This window comes from Trichomycterus rosablanca, chromosome 13 (assembly GCF_030014385.1).
Source record: "Trichomycterus rosablanca isolate fTriRos1 chromosome 13, fTriRos1.hap1, whole genome shotgun sequence".
Lineage (NCBI taxonomy): Eukaryota > Metazoa > Chordata > Actinopteri > Siluriformes > Trichomycteridae > Trichomycterus > Trichomycterus rosablanca.
The window spans coordinates 15,209,505-15,229,238 of NC_086000.1; the positions used below are offsets into that span (position 1 = coordinate 15,209,505).

The 19,734-nt window shown below is 38.9% G+C and overlaps 1 protein-coding gene across 4 annotated transcripts; it reads left to right on the plus strand.

The window, feature by feature from the left end:
- The first annotated feature begins 2,354 nt into the window (after positions 1-2,354).
- Positions 2,355-18,547, plus strand: LOC134325220 (serine/threonine-protein kinase pim-1-like). Of its 4 annotated transcripts, none has more exons than XM_063007331.1 (17): positions 2,355-2,473; positions 13,146-13,197; positions 13,386-13,483; positions 13,635-13,740; positions 14,335-14,515; positions 15,404-15,484; positions 15,681-15,758; positions 16,006-16,068; positions 16,154-16,248; positions 16,456-16,506; positions 16,654-17,026; positions 17,111-17,287; positions 17,371-17,483; positions 17,628-17,661; positions 17,753-17,977; positions 18,070-18,163; positions 18,264-18,547. In XM_063007331.1, the coding sequence occupies exons 1-13, from the start codon at positions 2,442-2,444 to the stop codon at positions 17,475-17,477; spliced, it is 1,494 nt and encodes a 497-aa protein (XP_062863401.1). In that variant the 5' UTR covers positions 2,355-2,441; the 3' UTR covers positions 17,478-17,483; positions 17,628-17,661; positions 17,753-17,977; positions 18,070-18,163; positions 18,264-18,547. The 4 variants fall into 4 exon arrangements, with proteins under 4 accessions (XP_062863401.1, XP_062863402.1, XP_062863398.1 ...); XM_063007332.1 differs by lacking the exon at positions 2,355-2,473 and adding an exon at positions 8,350-8,444; XM_063007328.1 differs by lacking the exon at positions 2,355-2,473 and adding an exon at positions 12,966-13,055.
- Positions 18,548-19,734: the final 1,187 nt, after the last annotated feature.

Sequence of the window (19,734 nt, forward strand, 5' to 3'; positions counted from 1 at the left end):
TTAGAAATAAAAGATAATAAAATTACTAAAATAGCTAAAAACTAAAAGCAAGCGGAGAGCAGACAGAAAGCGTGCAGCCAGAGCGAGCGTCAAGGCGAGCGTCTGGTAAGGTCAGGTAGGGTCGAGTAAAGGCCGGTAAGGTCCAGTAAGGTCTTTTAAGGTCTTGTAAGGTCTGTTAAAATCTTGTAAGGTCCAGTAAAGTCTGTTAAGGTCCAGTAATGTCTGTTAAGGTCCAATACTGTCTGTTAAGGTCCAGTAAGGTCTTTTAAGGTCTTGTAAGGTCTGTTAAAATCTTGTAAGGTCCAGTAAAGTCTGTTAAGGTCCAGTAATGTCTGTTAAGGTCCAATACTGTCTGTTAAGGTCCAGTAAGGTTTTTAAGGTCTAGTTAGGTTTGATAAGGTCTAGTAAGGTCCAGTAAGATCTGTTAAGGTCTAGTAATGTCTGGTAAGGTTTGTTAAGGTCTAGTAAGGTCCAGTAAAGTCTTTTAAAATCTAGTAAGGTTTGTTAAGGTCTAGTAAGGTCCAGTAAGATCTGTTCAGGTCTAGCAAAGTCTGTTAAATTCTAGTAACGTCTGTTAAGGTCCGTTAAAGTTCAGTAAGGTCTGTTAAGGTTCAGTAAGGTCTGTTAAGGTCTGTTAAGGTCCAGAAAGGTCTGCTAAAGTCCAGTAAAGTTTGTTAAGGTCAGTTAAGGTCTAGTAATGACTAGTAAATTCTGTTAAGGTCTATTAAGGTCAGTTAATGTCTCCAGTAAGGCCTGTTAAGGTCCAGTAAGGTCTGTTAAGGTCCAGTAAGGTCTGTTAGGGTCCACTCAGGTCTGGTAAAGTCCAGTAAGGTCTTTTAAGGTCTAGTAATGTCTGTAAAGGTCTAGTAAAGTCTGTTAAGGTACAGTAAGGTTTGTTAAGGTTTAGTATAGTCTGTTAAGGTACAATAAGGTCTATTCAGGTCCAGTAAGGTCTGTTAAGGTCCAGTAATGTCTGTTAAGGTCCAGTAATGTCTGTTAAGGTCTGTAAAAGTCCAGTAAGGTCTGTTAAGGTCAAGTAATGTCTGTTAAGGTCTAGAAAGGTCTGTTAAGGTCCAGTGAGGTCTAGTAAGGTCTGTTAAAATCCAGTAATGTCTGTTAAGGTCCAGTAAGGTCTGTTAAGGTCCAGTAAAGTCTGTTGATGTCCAGTAAGGTCTGTTAAGGTCCAGTAAGGTATTTTAAGGTCCAATAAGGTCTGTGAAAGTCTAGTAAGGTTTGTTAAGGTCCAGTAAGGTCTGTTAAGGTCCACTAAGGTCTGTTAAAACCCCTTGGCAGTCCGGCCTTTTTTTGTGCATTTTCCGCCTGAAAGACATACCTAGTTTCTAAGGCTTCTCATTCAGAAAGTTTATAAGATAACACAAAAATTATACTTTAGTGTTATAGAAAACCCTTTAAAGTATCAGAAAAACACAGCCAAATGCCATAATGATATTTTATTATGCTCAAATGATTATAAAATAACCCAAAAATGTAGGCGCTTTTTACTTTTTTTTTGAAAATCAAAGTTTGAGTGAGTATAAGTAGGACTGCAGGTCTGTGTATCACCTACACAACACTATAGAGCTGTGCTCAAGGGTGTTTTCTAACATCAACTCAAATTTTAGGCCTCTACCTCATTCTGATCTGGAGTTATTATAATTGGAACAATAGGAGACCCGGCTACTCTCCAAAGCTTTCCAACTCAAAATAAACAGGTTATACTGCAGATTAAATGTGTAAAATGCATTATTTATACTTTATAAAGTGATTATTTATAACATATGTATGTGGTTTGGGGTGTAAAACATTCTCACATTCTGTCCCTGCAGCTGTAATGCACCCTTCCCCCTCTCCCTTCTCTCCAGCCTGAAAGCGTTACTTTGTATCATAAGGCTGCACGCAGGCAGAATGAGTCGTTTCAAACCAAAGATTCGTTTGAATCGAATCAGAGGGCTTTGACAAGCATTTCTGTTAAGAATCTCTCACTGATTTGACTCAGTGGTGTGAAATGTGTGTGCGCAAAACCTGAGCGCGTGCATCCATAGTGACGGTGGGTGAAATACAGCTGTTTACACCAATCCGACAAGCTAAATTCAAAATGGTAAGTGGAATATAAGCTGGTCCTCCAATCACAAGCAAGATATGCTAATATTTTTGCATTTCTCCAATGAAAATTATTTATTCTGTGGGGTCATGAGTAACTGTCCCTACATTGGCTGTAACGGTACAACAGGACATGACTGATAACCAATGAGCAGAATCAGTAGGAGGGACCTTTTCTGAATGTTTTAAGCTCGGTTTTATACAGATATGCTCAGAAACGAGCTTATTATTGACTATATAAAATTATTAATATTTTTGCCCATATCCAAGATGGCGGCGGTGCTTTACAAACATTTACAAAAAAGTGGATTTTATCTGAATAAAACGGCTAATGGATATAAATGTGGACTCAGATTGAAGCTTACAGAAGCAGGTAAGCGCTACTTTAGCTGTTGTGCTAACGCTAGTTATAACTTTGTCGCAGTGTTGATGTTTACTGAGTGCTTTGATTATGCATGATGACCTGATCATGATGATGCTTTATCAGATATAAAACTTTTTCGGGATATTTTGGATGCTGATGTATTTGAAGTAAAACAAACAGCAGAAATGTGATGGTGAAGTTGTGCTGGCTTGTTTGGTATAAATGTTGTCGGTATGAAAGTAAGTACCGCAGTATAATATTACAAAATATAAACGCTGTACTTCTGGCAGAAATTTTTCAGACCTACAATTCTTTTGTGTTTTTAAAAGAGCTTATAAACAAAATAAGCTCAATGTTTACGTTGCTAAAAACTAGAGATTTTAAGCTATCAGAAGGTTCCTTGTTTACCAACAATGATATTTTGACGGTGTAACAGTATACAGAGAAACACAATAATAAAAATTCAAAGCCCGTTCACGGGCTAAGGACCACCAAGGGGTTTTAAGGTCTAGTTATGTCTGGTAAGGTCCAATAAGGCCTGGTAAGGTCCAGTAAGGTCTGTTAAGGTCTAGTAAGGTCTTTTAAGGTGTAGTAATGTCTGTTAAGGTCTCTTAAAGACCAGTAAGATCTGTTGAGGTCCAGTAAGGTCTACTAAAGTCTATTAAGATCTCGTAAGTTATGTTAAGGTCTAGTAAGATCTACTAAGGTCCAGTTAGGACTACTAAGGTCTGAAAATATCTAGTTAGACCTGTTAATGTCTAGTAAGGTCTGTTAAGGTCAATTAAGGCCTGTAATGTCTAGTAATGTCTGTTGAGGTCCAGTAAGGCCGGTTAAGGTCCAGTATTGTCTGTTAAGGTCTAGTAATGTCTGGTAAGGTTCAGTAAAATCTGGTAAGGTCCGGTAAGGTCCAGTAAGGTCTGTTAAGGTCTAGTAAGGTCTGTTAAGGTCTAGTAATGTCTGTAAAGGTTTATTAGGTTTAGTAAAGTCTGTTAAGGTCTAGTAAGGTATTTTAAGGTTTATTAAAATATGTTAAGGTCCAGTAAGGTCTGTTAAGGTCCAATAAGGTCTGTTAAGGTCCAGTAAGGTCTGTTAAGGTCCAGTAAGATCTGTTAAGGTCCAGTAATGTCCGTTGAGGTCCAGTAATTTCTGTTAAGGTCTGTTAAGGTCCAGTAAGGTCTGTTAAGGTCCAGTAAAGTCTGTTAAGGTCCGTTAAGGTCTAGTAATGTCTGTTAAGGTCTGTTAAGATCTACTAGGGTCTGTTAAGTTTCATTAAGGTCTGTTAAAATCCAGTAAGGCCTGTTAAGGTCTAGTAAGATCTGTTAAGGTCAAGTAAGGTCTGTTAAGGTCTAGTAAGGTCTGTTAAAGTCCAGTGAGGTCTTGTAAGGTCCAGTAGGGTCTGTTAAGGTCTAGTAATGTCTGTTAAGGTCTGTTAAGGTCCAGTAAGGTCTGTTAAAGTCTAGTAAAGTCTTTTAAGGTCCGTTAAGGTCTAGTAATGTCTAGTAAGGTCTGTTAAGGTCTATTAAAGTCTGTTAAGGTCTGTTAAGGTCTATTTAGGTCATTTAGGGTTCAGTGAGGTCTGTAACGTCCAGTAAGGCCTGTTAAGGTTCAGTAAGGTCTGTTAAGGTCCAGTAAGGTCTGTTAAGGTCCAGTAAAGTCTGTTAAGGTCTAGTATTGTCTGGTAAGGTTCAGTAAGGTATTTTAAGGTCCAGTAAAGTCTTTTAAAGTCTAGTAGGTTTGTTAAGGCCTAGTAAGGTCTAGTTAAAGTCCGTTAAAGTCCAGTATGGTCTGTTAAGGTCCAGTAAGGTCTGTTAAGGTCATGTAAGGTCTGTTAAGGTCCAGTAAAGTCTGTTAAGGTCCGTTAACGTCTAGTAATTTCTAGTAAGGTCTGTTAGGGTCTATTAAGGTCTGTTAAGGTTCAGTAAGGTCTTTTAAGGTCCAGTAAGGCCTCTTAAGGTCCAGTAATGCCTGTTAAGATGTAATAAGGTCTTTTAAGGTCCATTAATTTCTGTTAAGGTCTACTAAGGTCTGTTTGTGTCCACTAAGGTCTGGTAAAGTCCAGTAAGGTCTTTTAAGGGTTAGTAATATTTTTTTAAGGTTTAGTATAGTCTGTTAAGGTCCAGTAAGGTCTGTTAAGGTTTAGTATAGTCTGTTAAGGTGTAGTAAGGTCTGTTAAGGTTCACTAAGGTCTGTTAAGGTCCAGTAAGGTCTGTTAAGGTCCAGTAAGGTCTGTTAAGGTCTAGTAATGTCTGTTAAGGTCCAGTAATTTCTGTTAAGGTTTGTTAAGGTCCAGTAATGTCCAGTAAAGTCCAAAAGGTCCAGTAAGGTCTGTTAAGGTCCATTAAGGTCCTGTAAGGTGTGTTAATGTTCAGTAAGGTCTGTTAAGGTCCAGTAAGGTCTGTTAACATCCAGTAACGTCTGTTAATGTCCAGTAAGTTCTGTTAAGGTCCATTAAGGTTTTTTAAGGTCCAGTAAGGTCTGTTAACGTCTAGTAAGGTTTGTTAAGGTCCAGTAAGGTCTGTTAAGGTCCACTAAGTTATTTTAAAGTCTAGTTATGTCTGGTAAGGTCCAGTAAGTTCTGGTAAGGTCCGGTAAGGTCCAGTAAGGTGTGTTAAGGTCCAGTCAGGTTTACTAAGGTCTTTTAAGGTCTCGTAAGGTATGTTAAGGTATAGTAAAATCTACTAAGGTCTGTTAATGTAAACCAAATGAAATATGGAGCTACTAAAACTTCAAGTCATTTAAGAGGTGTAATTACTTGTTGTCCCCAAAAGAGGGCGCAGTATTAGAAAAAGACGTTACTTTTGTTAGTTTTCCTTTTTGGCTGGAGAGATTTTGCATCGTGCTGCAGACCAGCTGAGCAATATACGAATTCCAGCTGTGAACATGAGGGAGGCAGTTTTCTGTCAAGTAATAAGTGTTTGAAACTCCGATTGGTTTTTCTTAGAGACACAGAAAGATTTGGAGGATTGTGATGGCGAGCCCAGCCCTGTGAACTGCTGACGATCAAAGAAGCGGTGTGGCCTACCGTTAAGACCGTTTACAGGAGACAGCGGATATATCAGAGTTTTGCCCAACATCAGATAAGAACTTACTTACACTAATTACTCTACCCGGGTAGAACAGCCATAGGAAACACCTTTAATTTACATTCAAGGACTAGAACTGAACTTTGGAATCCATACCTCTTTAAATATAAGGAGTGGTAATGAATTGAAGTTCTTTTATTTATTTTTAAAAGCTCTATTTAATTTTTTTATTTCTAAGTTTTATGCAGCGCTGTATGTGTTAATTCATTGCTTGTGTAGCAATAAATGTGTTAATTGTTCAACTTCACCTCCTCTCTTAATTTCAAGGTGTACCGCTTTTCGAACCTAGTTAAGTGTTAGCGCCCTTTTGTTATTAGTAAGCTTAGGTGCTACATTAAGGTCTACTAAGGTCTGTTAAAGTCCAGTAAGGTCTGTTTATGTCTCTTAAGGTCCAGTAAGGACTGCTAAGGTCTGAAAAGATCTAGTAAGGCCTATTAATGTCTAGTAAGGTCTGTTAAAGTCAATTAAGGCCTGTTAATGTCTAGTAATGTCTGTTAAGGTCCAGTAAGGCCTGTCAAGGTCCAGTAAAGTCACTTTAGGTCCTGTAAGGTCTGTTAAAGTCCAGTAAGGCTTGATAAGGTCTAGTATGGTCTGCTAAGGTCTGTTAAGGTCTAGTAACCATTGTTAAGGTCTAGTAAGGTCTGTTAAGGTCTATTAAGGTCTTTCAAAGTCTCCTAAAATCTGTTAAGATCTAGTAAAGTCTGTTAAAGTCTAGTAAGGTCTGTTAAGGTCCAGTAAGGCCTGTTAAGGTCCAGTAAGTCCGGTTAAGGTCTGATCAGGTTCAGTAAGGCCTGATAATGTCTAGCAATGCCTGTTAAGGTTTAGTAAGGTCTGTTCAAGTCTATTAAGGTCCAGTAAGGCCTGTTAATGTCTATTAATTTCTGTTAAGGACTAGTAAGGTCTGTTAAGGTCCAGTAAGGTATACTAAGGTCTGTTAAGGTCTCCTAAGGTCTAGTAAGGTCTGTTAAGGTCCAGTAAGGTCTTCTAAGGCCTGTTAATGTCTAATAATGCCTTTTAAGGTCTAGTAAGGTTCGTTAAGGTCCAGTAAGGCCTGTTATTGTCTTGTAATGTCTGTTAAGGTCCAGTAAGGTCTGTTAAGGTCTAGTAGGGTCTGTTAAAATCTAGTAAGGTCTGTTAAGGTCTAGTAAGGTCTGTTAAGGTCTGTTGAGGTCCGGTAAGGTCCACTACGGTCTGATCATTTCTATTAACGTCTACTAAGGTCTGTTAAGGTCCTTTAGGGTCTGTTGAGGTCTATTAAGGTCAAGTAGGATCTTTTAAGCTATAGTAGGGTCTGTTAAAGTTTATTAAGTTCTAGTAGGGTCTGTTAAGGTCTAGTAGGGTCTCTTAAGGCGAGTGTTAGTGAGGAGGGAACGGTTTGGGAAAGTCCGTGTGACTCATGTCCTTACTGCGTCCTAAGTCATCGGTGACATAGCCACCAGGAACTACGCTTTTAACCACAGGACTTCAGTTGTAGTTAGGAATACACAACTTAACCACAGTCGTTGTAAACGTTCGATGAAGCTATGGTTTTAAAACACCTGTATACCTGTATGTTTAGGTACTATGTTAGTTATGAAGGGTTTCGGGAAACACTCGTACATTTAAGAATGTTCTTAAGTACGAGGTTACAAAGTACTTACGCACTTTTATGAACATTTTGGAAAATGCACCCCTTGTCAGTATACCAAATAATACACCAGTTGTGTGAGATCAAATGCCTACATTGGTGATGTCACTCACATTCCAGTCTCCACTTCTGCTAACTCTTGCTTTATGTTAATCTGTGCATTTGTGACTTAAATTGTTTGTGTTTGAAAGTTTGTGTGTAGTTTTAGATACTGCCCACAGAGTTTATTGTGCCCCACCAGGCTTTCTGTGTCAGACGCCCTTGATTACTATTTTTTCTTTATTGTTATTGCTTGGTTACCAGTATTTATTCATCCATTAACCATTTATTTAATTCATTCACCCATTCCTGTATGAATCTATTATGTACAGATGATGATTTCTACCGAATAGCACAGTCACAAGTGGTAAAAACATCAATTTTGCACCAAAAATGTCCAGAACTTACAACGGACTTTATCAAAGACTTTTGCTAGTTATAACTTTTAGTTCAATTTAATTTTGTGTTTGTGTGATTTGTGTAAATCCTATTTATTTAAAGTATCCTCCAGGCCACAGAAGGATGGGTCCCTGCTGAGTCTGGTTCTTCTCAAGATTTCTTCCTGTAATTTTAAGGGAGTTTTTCCTTACCACTCTCGCCCTCGGCTTACTCAATAAGGATTTTTTATCTGTTGGTCCTGGATTCTTTAAAGTTGCTTTAAGACAATGTTTATTGTAAAAAGCACTATGTAAATAAATTTGACTTGACTTAACTTGACATTTGACATTTGCAGTAGATAAAGTAAAAATTAGTAGTATTAGTTTCCGTGTAGTAGTAGTACTGTAGAAAAGTGGTGGTAGTAGTATGCATTTCTGAATTTCCCTTGTTGGGATAAAAAGGGAATCCTGTCTTATTTATTGCTGGAAAGTTTTTAAAGATTAATAAACCAATGACATGATTAATGAATCAAGTAATTAACTGTCTTTATGTCTGACATATCTGTCTGATGTCAGCTCTGGGTAAGATTATCACTTGCATCCATGTGTTCGGCCTCCGCTTTTCTCCATGTCTCTGTGTTTCTGTTTTGATTGTAAATTATTGAATCCTTTTGAAGTGCTACTATCACTGATTTTATGCTGTTTTCCTCTACAGCTGTATGTGGCTGCATTCTTCACTTCTGCACTCCTCTGCTTCTGGCTGTGTTCTGCGTTCACCACTGCTATGCTGCTACGCTACTCTGCTCATAGGCCCTGTGTGGCAAAATTATTTGCTACTACACTGCTCTGCTTCTGTGAGTCTTACACACTCTTACTAATTTTTATTTAGGTTTAATAACTCCACCTGCCTCCCTAAAGTTACTGCTACAGTGGGGTCAAAAAGTATTTAGTCAGCCACTGATTGTGCAAGTTCTCCTACTTAGAAAGATGAGAGAGGTCTGTAATTTTCATCATAGGTACACTTCAACTATGAGAGACAAAATGAGAAAAAAATAATCCAGGAAATCACATTGTAGGATTTTTAAAGAATTTATTTGTAAATTATGGTGGAAAATAAGTATTTGGTCAATAACAAACAAGCAAGATTTCTGGCTTTCACAGACCTGTAACTTATTCTTTAAGAAGCTCTTCTGTCCTCCACTCATTACCTGTATTAATGGCACCTGTTTGACCTCGTTATCTGTATAAAAGACACTTGTCCACAGCCTCAAACAGTCAGAGCCAAAACCTCCTTCCATCAGTGAGAGCATTGAAGATGGAACGTGGCTGGGTCTTCCAGCATGACAATGATCCCAAACACACCGCTCGGGCAACGAAGGAGTGGCTCCGTAAAAAGCATTTCAAAGTCTCCAGACCTCAACCCCATAGAAAATTTGTGGAGTCCGTGTTGCCCAGCGACAGCCCCAAAACATCACTGCTCTAGAGGAGATCTGCATGGAGGAATGGGCCAAAATACCAGCTACAGTGTGTGCAAACCTGGTGAAGACTTACAGGAAACGTTTCACCTCTGTCATTGCCAACAAAGGTTATGTTACAAAGTATTGAGTTGAACTTTTGTTATTGACCAAATACTTATTTTCCACCATAATTTACGAATAAATTCTTTAAAAATCCTACAATGTGATTTCCTGGATTTTTTTTCTCATTTTGTCTCTCATAGTTGAAGTGTACCTATGATGAAAATTACAGACCTCTCTCACCTTTCTAAGTAGGAGAACTTGCACAATCAGTGGCTGACTAAATACTTTTTGGCCCCACTGTATAACTGCCTGTAAAGCACGTACACTATATTGCCAAAAGTATTCGCTCGTCTGCCTTTACACGCATATGAACTTGAGTGACATCCCATTCTTAATCCATAGGGTTTAATATCATGTTGGCCCACCCTTTGCAACTATAACAGCTTCAACTTTTCTGGGAGGCTTTCCACAAGGTTTAGGAGTGTGTTCTTCCAAGCCCAACTCCTGAAAAGCAACCCCACACCATAATCCCCCCTCCACCAAACTTTACACTTTGCACAATGCAGTCAGACAAGTACCGTTCTCCTGGCAACCACCAAACCCAGACTCGCCCATCGGATTGCCAGGCCGAGAAGCGTGATTCGTCACTCCAAAAAAAACGTCCAGTGGTGGCATTCTTTACACCACTGCATCCAACGCTTTGCATTGCGCTTGGTGATGAAAGGCTTGGATGCAGCTGCTCGGCCATGGAAACCCATTCCATGAAGCTCTATACGCACTGTTCTTGAGCTAATCTAAATTCCACATAAAGTTTGGATGTCTGTAGCGATTGACTCTGCAGAAAGTTGGCGACCTCTGTGCACTATGTGCCTCAGCATCCGCTGACCCCGCTCTGTAATTTTACTTGGCCTACCACTTGGTGGCTGAGTTGCTGTCGTTCCCAATCGCTTCCACTTTGTTATAATACCACTGACAGTCGACTGTGGAATATTTAATAGTGAGGAAATTTCACGACTGGACTTGTTGCACAGGTGGCATCCCCAGTGTACTTACAAGTATTTATATTTTTTAATTTACCTGAAATCATCCACTAGCCCACAATCCAGCTGTAGGCTCAAAATGTTGTGACCCCGAAACCACAGAGGCAATCACCCAGACAGCACATTTCCTAACAACATTAGGTCAATCCTATTTATTTTTCTTTTTACATTGGCATTGTCTTAAAGCAACTTTACAGACTCCAGGCCCAACAGACCAAAACCCCTGTTGAGAGAGCCGAGGGCGACAAATCATAGGAAGAAACCTTGAGAGGAACCAGACTCAGCATGGACCCCATCCTTCTTGGGTGTCCTGGAGGATAATTTAAATGAATAGAATTTACACACATATAGATACACACAAACACAAAGTTAAATTGAACTAAAAGTTATAACTAGCAAAAAAAATGATTGGAGTTCTTCATTATTCAGTCCAGTCTGTGATAAAGTCCATAGTGAGTTCTTGACATTTTTGGTGCAAACACGCCAGGTGTCCGTCAAAACTAGCAGGAGCAGCATTGTTGGCACGGCAGTCTCAACAACCTCGGAACCACCTCGGGGTAAAACAACAGATAGGAGTAAAATATCAGTTCTGCAGGGAGTAGCATTAGACTCCGGCACCCCTAATTATTACAGCATTAACTAAACGAGAGAGCGAGCAGGTTACAAAGTCATGAAGGTTTTCACAGCACCCAGCTTCCCCACCATCATCATACCTGAGTGATCGGACAAGAGAGGCAGAACGACAGCAACCCAACATCCCTGATCACCAGTGTGAACCCTCAAGCTCTGTATCTTTGTCTTTGTCTATAGTAGTATTTATAATTGCTAGGAACGCACTGGTTGGATCCCGAGCAAAATGAAACAGATGGAAACAATATAAGCCATACTGCTACACTTCCCTGGATGATTTGGATGCAACAAGGTAAATGCAAAGCCAGACATGTGTCCTTTCCAAGGAAATAACTCACACTGGCTTAAAAAGGTATTTTGTACATCATCTTGAGTTCCCTTCTCTTAGAAAGCTGTGTTTGACAAATGTAGCCACTGGCTAAAGGGTCATGTCAATGTGAAGTGACAACAACCCAGTTACCAACATCATGACACAGCATAAACATGTAACGGGCATGGTGGCCAACACCATACAGTTATTTTTGGTCAGTTCTCATGACTGTCGTTAATTGCGTTAATTAACGCGTTAAAATTTTAATCAAGATTAAAATTTTTAATCAAACTATTTTTATTAAGCTGTGTTTGTGCCACGTAAATATGTCTTTGTTTTAATTTGTGCTACTTTAACACAGTAACATTGTGCTTACACTGTATACAGTTACGGTTACAGGCAAAATTATGAAAAACTTGATTATTACCTAACTTTATTTCAGATGAATTTAGATGGAAAGCCCGTGGATGTGGACTGTACACGGAACATTAAAAACACTGGTGTTAAATGGATCGCAAAGGATTGTATAAACGCTGTAACATAGATAATGATGTGGGTCGACAGGATGTTATACGTGTTGCACTCAACATTTGTTGAGGGGGCCCAACATTTTTTTTTGCACTGGGGCCCATGAGCTTTTAGTTACACCACTGGTGTTGCATCTAGAAATGGTTCATATTATTTTCAGTGGCAGGATTATGAACAGGAAAAGATTCTCACTTTTGCTCACTAATGTGAACAGACTTGTGATTTTAAATAGCAAATAACTGGCTGAAAGATGTGTGTACGTGTGTGTGTGTGTGTGTGTGTGTGTGTGTGTGTGTGTGTACATGTGTGTGTGTGTGTACGTGTGTGTGTGTGTGTACGTGTGTGTGTACATGTGTGTGTGTGTACATGTGTGTGAGACATTCATACTCAGAGCTGACTGAATAGGCTGAGTATCATCCGCATGAGATTAGTAATAGAAGCCATGGGAGGAAATTACTTTACCAAGAGAGCAAGTGTACATGAAAAACAGAATAGGACCAACTACAGAGCCCTATGAGACACAAGTTGACAGATTATATGCAGATAGGAAGCTGTCAGGTGCTAGGTAGTCATATAATACAGTCCCCTCCACAAATATTGGCACCCCTGGTACAAATGAGTAAAAAGGGCTATAAGAAAGTCACCTTTTAGTGAATGAGCTTAATCTCACTTTAAAGACATTACAAAAATCCAACCTTTATTTGAAGTAAATTTATTTAGAGGAAAAAATCCCTCCTTAAGAACATAATTACCACATGTGCCACAATTATTGACCCCTAGAAATTCTTAATAAAACATTTTATTTTTTATTTATATTTTTGGTCCTATAGAAAACGAGTCTATATGAACCTGGGCTTGATCTGACAGGTAAAAATTCAGTGAAAGTGTTTTTTTAGTAATTAATAATTTAATTTATTCATTTATTTCAGTTTAAAGTAAGTAATATGTGCTGTTAAATCAGACATTTTATACAAATTGTGTGGGGTTTTTTAAAATCTTTTCATTACTGTAATAAGTAAACACATTATAAAATTTAGATGTGTAAATATCCATAGTTGGTCATGTGAATACTGTATATAATGTTGCTATAGTATAGTACAGCACTGAAATGCCCTGCCATTGTGACATCATTGTGATGTCACTAACTGTTCCACGCTTAATCCTTATAGAATCTAAATCTGACTGTTTGTACATCAGTCTCATCATGGCTGCTGAACAGAACAGATGTGCTCCTACCCAGCGTGCTTCTTCAATGAAGCGCTTTTTGCGTAGTCCATTTACATGCTGGCAGCGTGATCGAGTTCATTCTCAGACATCTTCTCAGTATGTTTGTGGTGGTGACATGAAATTGGAAGGCAGTGTGGATGCCAAGAACCAGGTTGTTATGGAGGGATATTTGTTCAAGAGGGCCAGTAATTTTTTTAAGACATGGAACAGGTTTGTAGAAAGCTAGAACAGATGAGCATCAGAGTAATCATGTCCTAATCATTGTAACATTAATTTATTTATTCATATATTTCTTTTTAGGCGCTGGTTCCTAATTCAAAACAATCAGCTAATATACAAGAAGAAGTATAAGGTTTGTCACGTCCTTTATATAATATAAAATACATATTATTTACAGTAATCCTTTGCTTTTGCAGCTGCTAAGTACCATTAGTGGAGTAAATATAATGATGAAAGCATTGGCAGCTTCACTGCAGCTGAAATATTAGAGATTGTATTTAAGCTAAGCAGTGTATTGTAAACTTGTTTCCGCCCCAGCAGAACTCAACTGTGGTGATGGAAGATCTACGCATGTGCACGTCTGAACACTGTAATAACATCAGGCGGCGTTTTTGCTTCCAGGTGGTTTCACCTACAAAGTAAGTCTAGTTCACCATCAGCCATGTAAATTCATTTTATTTGCAAGTGCTGTGCATGGATGGATGGATGGATGGATGGATGGATGGATGGACAGACAGACAGACAGACAGACATCTTCACAATTACATGAAACTGTGTGTGTTTGTGTAGGATCTGTATTTTACAGGCTCATTCGGAGGAAAATAGAGAAGCTTGGATCAGAGCCATACAAAACATCGCTGCTAAAGATAATGATGACAGAACAGATGACTTGGAGGTTACTTACTTTAAATTTTGTTTTTTCGGGCCGCTCAGGTGGCGCAGTGGTAAAATACGCTAGCACACCAGAGCTGGGGTCTCAGCTCTGCCATCCGGCTGGGCTGAGTGGCTACGTAAACAACGATTGGCTGTTGTTCGTACAGGGTGGGAAAGCCGGACCAGGGATCCTCATAACTGATCCGCATATGAATTCACCTCGTGCAGGTGAAAAGATGCAGTCAGTACTGCACACATGTTAGAGGGGGCGTGTGTCAGTTGCAGCGCTCCTCAGTCAGCAGTGGAGGGTTGTATCAGTACAGGGGAAGCGGACCGCAATCAGGGTAATTGAATACGAATAGATTAGGGGAGAAAATTGAGGGGAAAAACAAATAAAAAAAACAAATAAATCTAAAATTTAAATGAAAAAAACAAGAATAATAAGATAAAGAGGTAAAAGTGAGAAGAAAATAATGAATAACAACACAACGCTCACTTTATGAACATTGTTATTTAATTTTCAATTATGTTGATGGAATTTCCAGCCTTCAAAAATAAAATTTGTACTATTTTAGTACAGCTCATCTGTGTGATACCTGTATTATATGTTTGACAGGAACTAGACAAAAAGTCATCATCACCAAGTGGAAGTTTCGAGTCAATTTCCATTATACAGTTAGATCAGGTCATGGATTTAAGTGTAAAGCAGAACCAATGTTGTAGCTCCTCTGAATCAGGAGAATCTCACCAGACAGAGAGAGACTCACTAAATGCACAACCGGCATCTGGAGCTTCAGGTGGGTCAAGTATTAAAAACAATAATACAGAACTTTTCCTAATCATTATTATTATAGATTCTGACAGTTAAAACTGAGACCATGGTGCCACAAAGCAGCTTTGTACATTAACTAGATGCAGAGTAAGCTTTAATGGAAAGACAGAAATTGTTCATTATGATTCTATTTTTTGTGAATAGTGCATTAAAACATTATTAAGTATGCCGCTCAGGTGGCGCAGCGGTAAAACCCGGCACTGGGATTTCAAATACATCATATCGAATCTCAGCTCTGCCATCTGACTGGGCTGGGCGGCTGCATGTTTATAGGGTAGAATAAAGCTGGATAGGGACTCCTCATATGTGAGCGAATTGCGACCTCTGCTGGCTGGTTGGTTGATGTCATCTGCACAGAGTTGGGGAATAATGCTGATCAGGGTGTGAATCTCTGTGCACAAAGCTGATCTGCATATGAACTTGACTTGTGCTGGTGAAAAGATGCAGTCGGGTACTGCACACGTGTCGGAGGGGGCGTGTGACAGTCTCAGTCTCCTCAATCAGGTTGGGAGTCAGCTGCAGTAGAGAGGAAGCATAACGCAATTGGGTAATATAAAGCAATGGGAATAAGATCTGCCTTCACAGAGTCCTCACATCAACCCCTTTGAAAATCTTTGAGATAGACTGGAACGTTGATTATAAGCCAGACCTTCTTGACCGACATCACTGCCTGACCTCATGACTGAATCATAATAATAATAATACAGATCTTGTGTGACTCCTGCAGCCCTAAGCTTGAGTTTAACTGTAGCTTTTGCTTCTGTCTTACCTTTCTAACTCTTGCTGATTAATAACTACTCTACTCCAAACCTCTTACCTTTGATCATCCACTTCTAACCATGCTTCTGTACAGCTGAGATAAGCCTTGGGGAAATTGTGCTTGAACCTGCTCCTGAGTTGGATTCCCTCTCTGACGCTTCTGTTGCGAGCAGTGGTATGTACAATACAGCAGTTTATTAGAAAGCTCAGAGCAAAACTTAATACACTTAAGTTTTGGGTGTATGAGTAAAATGATGCAAAAAAAATAATACAGTTCTAGTTTGATTTAAATATTTTCTAATAAAGACTTAATCTGTAGTTGATAGTGTTTATATAAAAATAGTAATACTAACACAAACATGTCTTTTAAGTTGAATGTGTTAAAGGTTCTGTTGGGGGAGAGACCCTGGAATTGACCACCTCATCCTCCAGCAACTGGAACCACACAGGTCAGCCATATCGTTACTAAACCACTTTACTATGACTTACCAAACACATCCTGAGGGCCAAGTATAGTTACATTATCAAATGTATACAGTGGGGTTTAGTTTAGCTTTTTTGAAACACTAGGGTGGAAAAGGGGGGAAAGTATTCAGACAACATATTGTTCTGTAAAGCTCTACATAACTGTCATACATGTGATGTGTTACATATCATTGGCTAACAGTGATTAAATGGCATTTGTGTAAATAATAGATGGTGTTAAAAGAAAGACTACAGGAACACACCTCGTCCAAAGATCCAGCTCTCCTTCTAAAGGTATTGTTGCTTAAATCATACTGTGGGTGTGTTTTACTGAGAAAAATATTGTTAAAATCATATTAATACAAACCCTGTTTTACAGAGTGCTTTGAACGTCAGTACAATGTGGGAAAGCTTCTGGGGAAAGGAGGCTTTGGTTGCGTCTATGCAGGAGTTCGTAGGACGGATGGAAAACAGGTGAAATAGTTACTTGGACTTGTTTAGGGCAATACAAGAACTGTTGGTCATTGTGATGCCTTGCTTTCAAGTTACATAATGACTTTGAGTACCATCAACTTGTAGTTAAAAAGGTTCAGCAAAAGGCTCTATTTAGATGACCTTCAAAGTATGTTGACATAATATTTCTTCATGATTTTATTAATTATTGTTTGCATATTTTAATAGGTTGCTATTAAGTATGTGATGAAGAATACCTGCGACACATTCATCACCATTGTAAGTAGCATTTGTACACTCATTGTGTGTGGAATATATACGTAGCTTACACTGGTTAGAACCAATAATAGAAGTGTAACAATACATTGTGACATGATGGCCTATTGACTCCAAACCCATGCTAACCATGTCTGTTTTCAATATTAGCCTGGTGATACAAACCGCCTCCCTGTAGAAGTGGCGTTAATGCTCATGGTGTCAAACCCGCCTCGCTGCGAACATGTCCTAGAGCTTCTGGAATGGTTTGACACGCCAGAGTATTACGTTTTGATCCTGGAGCGACCCGATCCCTGCATGGACCTCCTTCAATATCGTGGAAATGGCCCACTTTCTGAACCACTGGCTCAAGTCATCATGTGGCAAGTGGTTCTGGCTGCTCGACACTGCTGTGACCGTGGGGTTCTCCATCGTGACATCAAGGAGGAGAACCTTCTCATAAATTGGGAAAGATTAGAGGTTAAGCTGATAGACTTTGGTTGTGGTGAATTGCTCAAGTCGACCCCCTACAAAACATATTCAGGTAATTGTACATCAAAGTAAAACAAGGATGAAAGTGATTGCATGAGAGAGCTGTGTGTGAACCATTTCTCTCGCTTCTGTTCAGGCACTATGTTATATATTCCACCTGAATGGATCACAGAGGGTCAGTATCATGGCTGCCCTGCAACTGTCTGGAGTCTGGGCATCCTGCTGTTTGTTTTAGTTTGTGGAGACATGCCATTCTGGAATGAATGGGAGATTGCTAAGAGACCCCTCTTCTTCACACCTGGTGTGTCTGAGGGTAAGAGAATGCAGAAAATTGACATCAAGACCTGTGTACATAAACATACAGTATCTTTTCTAAAGGCTGTCATATCTTTTCAGCATGCCGTCATCTGATCAGCAGTTGCCTGATGAAGGATCCAAATAAACGGCCCAGTCTTGAGGAGATCCTGGAGCACCACTGGTTTCCAGAGAGCCTTAAGAACTAAGTTCAGGTTAGTCCGAACATATAAGAATAGACCTAAATAGATTTAGCATTAATATATAGCTTAGATTACATGTGCTGTAATTAATCAGCATTGAATTTTGCAGCTCTCTATAATAATTTATCATGTTTGTCTTTTTTTTTTTATGTACAGGCACCTGTATAGGTTTCTAACAGATAGGTCATGGGTGAGCATATCAGGAACCACACAATGAATTAAATATTACTTTTTAATTCTCTCTATATTAATTTCTCACGTCTGTCTTTTTTATTGTACAGGCACCTATATAGTTTGTAACAATTAGGTCATGGGTGAGCATATCAGGGACCGCACAATGATCAATGTGTATATGTGTATGTGTATGAGCAAAACTGTCCACTGTTTGCTTTCACGCAATGTTGGAGTGATCTTAGGTGACAGGTTGGAGTGAGATTTGCAGTTTCATGAAGAAGAGGATGAACCCAAAAAAAGCAGAACAGGAATAATAGGGATCAGCTTGAGAAGTCAGTCAACTGAACAGTACAGAATTTCACCCGTTAGTATCTGATTAACACATTATGGAAATTAATCTAACATAGTTTTTCTAACATTACAGCACAGGTCTGCTAAAAGAACAGATCCGGAGATTTAGATGACTTGAATTCCTCAGCACCATGTAACATCAGTGTCCACTGTGCCAAATCAAGAAGGTAAGTGGATCTGGCTGGATACTAAGCTATTTTTTTCTAAAAGCATGAATTTAACATAAATGATTGATTTGGATGTATGTTTTGGGTAATTATCTTATAGAACGACTCCTCAATGAACAAGTCTAATCTACTGGCGGAAGCAACCAGATTTGGGCTTAAGCATCTTGATACCTGCAACAAAACAGCCCTAGAACATCACAAAGCCACCACTGCAATTAATAGTGTGTGTCTGTTAAAATGACATTAAAGCACAATAAAAATAATAATAAGTTTTAGAAAGTCTACGAAATTAATTTACAGTCAATATATTATTTTGTATCTCAGCTGTCTAGAGGTTTTTGTCTTGACCTTCTCAATGGTGGTATACAGTATGAGACAAAGGTTAACCAATAAAATGGTTTTACACTCTGAAGCATAGTAATGGAATCATAATTTTTTAAGTTATTGTCCTTCCCCACGACCTAAAACATGCAGTAATCAAAATTAATACAATTTTTCTTCTTAAAAGTAAGACATTTTACAAGATGATGTTTTTGTAGTGGTCCATCACCAGAAACTATAAGCTAAAGATACAGTCAAGCCGGAAAGTCTGCACACCCCTTTCACCTTCTCCCGGTTTTATTACATTACAAACTCGTTCTATATTAGACCTTACAGACATTACTGGACCTTAAAAGACCTTAATGGACCTTAACAGACCTTACTGGACCTCTGTTAAGGTTTAGTAAAGTCTGTTAAGGTTTTTTAAAGTCTGTTAAGGTTTAGTAAAGTTTGTTAAGGTCCAGTAAGGTCTGTTAAGGTCTAGTAATGTCTGTTAAGGTCTGTTAACGTTCAGTAAGATCTGTTAGGGTCCAGTAAAGTCTGTTATTGTCTAGTATTGTCTAGTAAGGTCTGTTAAGGTCTATTCAGGTCTGTTGAGGTTCAGTGATGTCAAGTAAGGCCTAGTGAGTTCTGTTAAGGTCCAGTAATGCCTGTTAAGGTCTAGTAAGTTCTGTTAGGGTCCAGTAATGCCTGTTAAGGTCTTCTAAGGTCTGTTAAGGTCCAATAAGGACTGTTAAGGTCCACTAAGGTCTTTTAAGGTCCACTAAGGTTTGTTAAGTTCCAGTAAGGTCTGTTGAGTTCCAGTAAGGTCTGTTGAGTTCCAGTAAGGTCTGTTAAGGTCCAGTAAGGTCTGTTAAGGTCCAGTAGGGTCTGTTAGGTCCATTATTGTCTGTTAAGGTTTGGTAAGGTCCAGTAAGGTCTGTTAAGGTCCAGTAAAGTCTGTTAAGGTCCAATAAAGTCTAGTATTGTTTAGTAAGGTCTGTTAAAGTCTATTAGAGTCTGTTAAAGTCTGTTAATGTCTAGTAAGGCCTGTTAAGGTCTAGTTATGTCTGTTTAGGTTTATTAAAGTCTGTTTAGGTCCACTAAGGTCTGCTAAGGTCCAGTAAGGTCTGTCAGGGTCCATTAAGGTCCAGTAAGGTCTGTTAAGGTCCATTAAGGTCTTTTAAGGTCCAGTAAGGTCTGTTAAGGTCCAGTAAGGTTTGTAAAGGTCCAGTAAAGTCTTTAAAAGGTCTAGTAAGGCCTGTTAAGGT

Excerpts from the sequence above, each read along its gene's own strand:
- LOC134325220 (XM_063007328.1), top strand. The coding sequence starts at position 13,003 with ATGGAGGGATATTTGTTCAAGAGGGCCAGTAATTTTTTTAAGACATGG. Across the intron at positions 13,056-13,145 it reads TTTTTTAAGACATGGAACAG|GCGCTGGTTCCTAATTCAAA; the intron begins GTTTGTAGAAAG and ends ATTTCTTTTTAG. Across the intron at positions 13,741-14,334 it reads ACAGAACAGATGACTTGGAG|GAACTAGACAAAAAGTCATC; the intron begins GTTACTTACTTT and ends TATGTTTGACAG.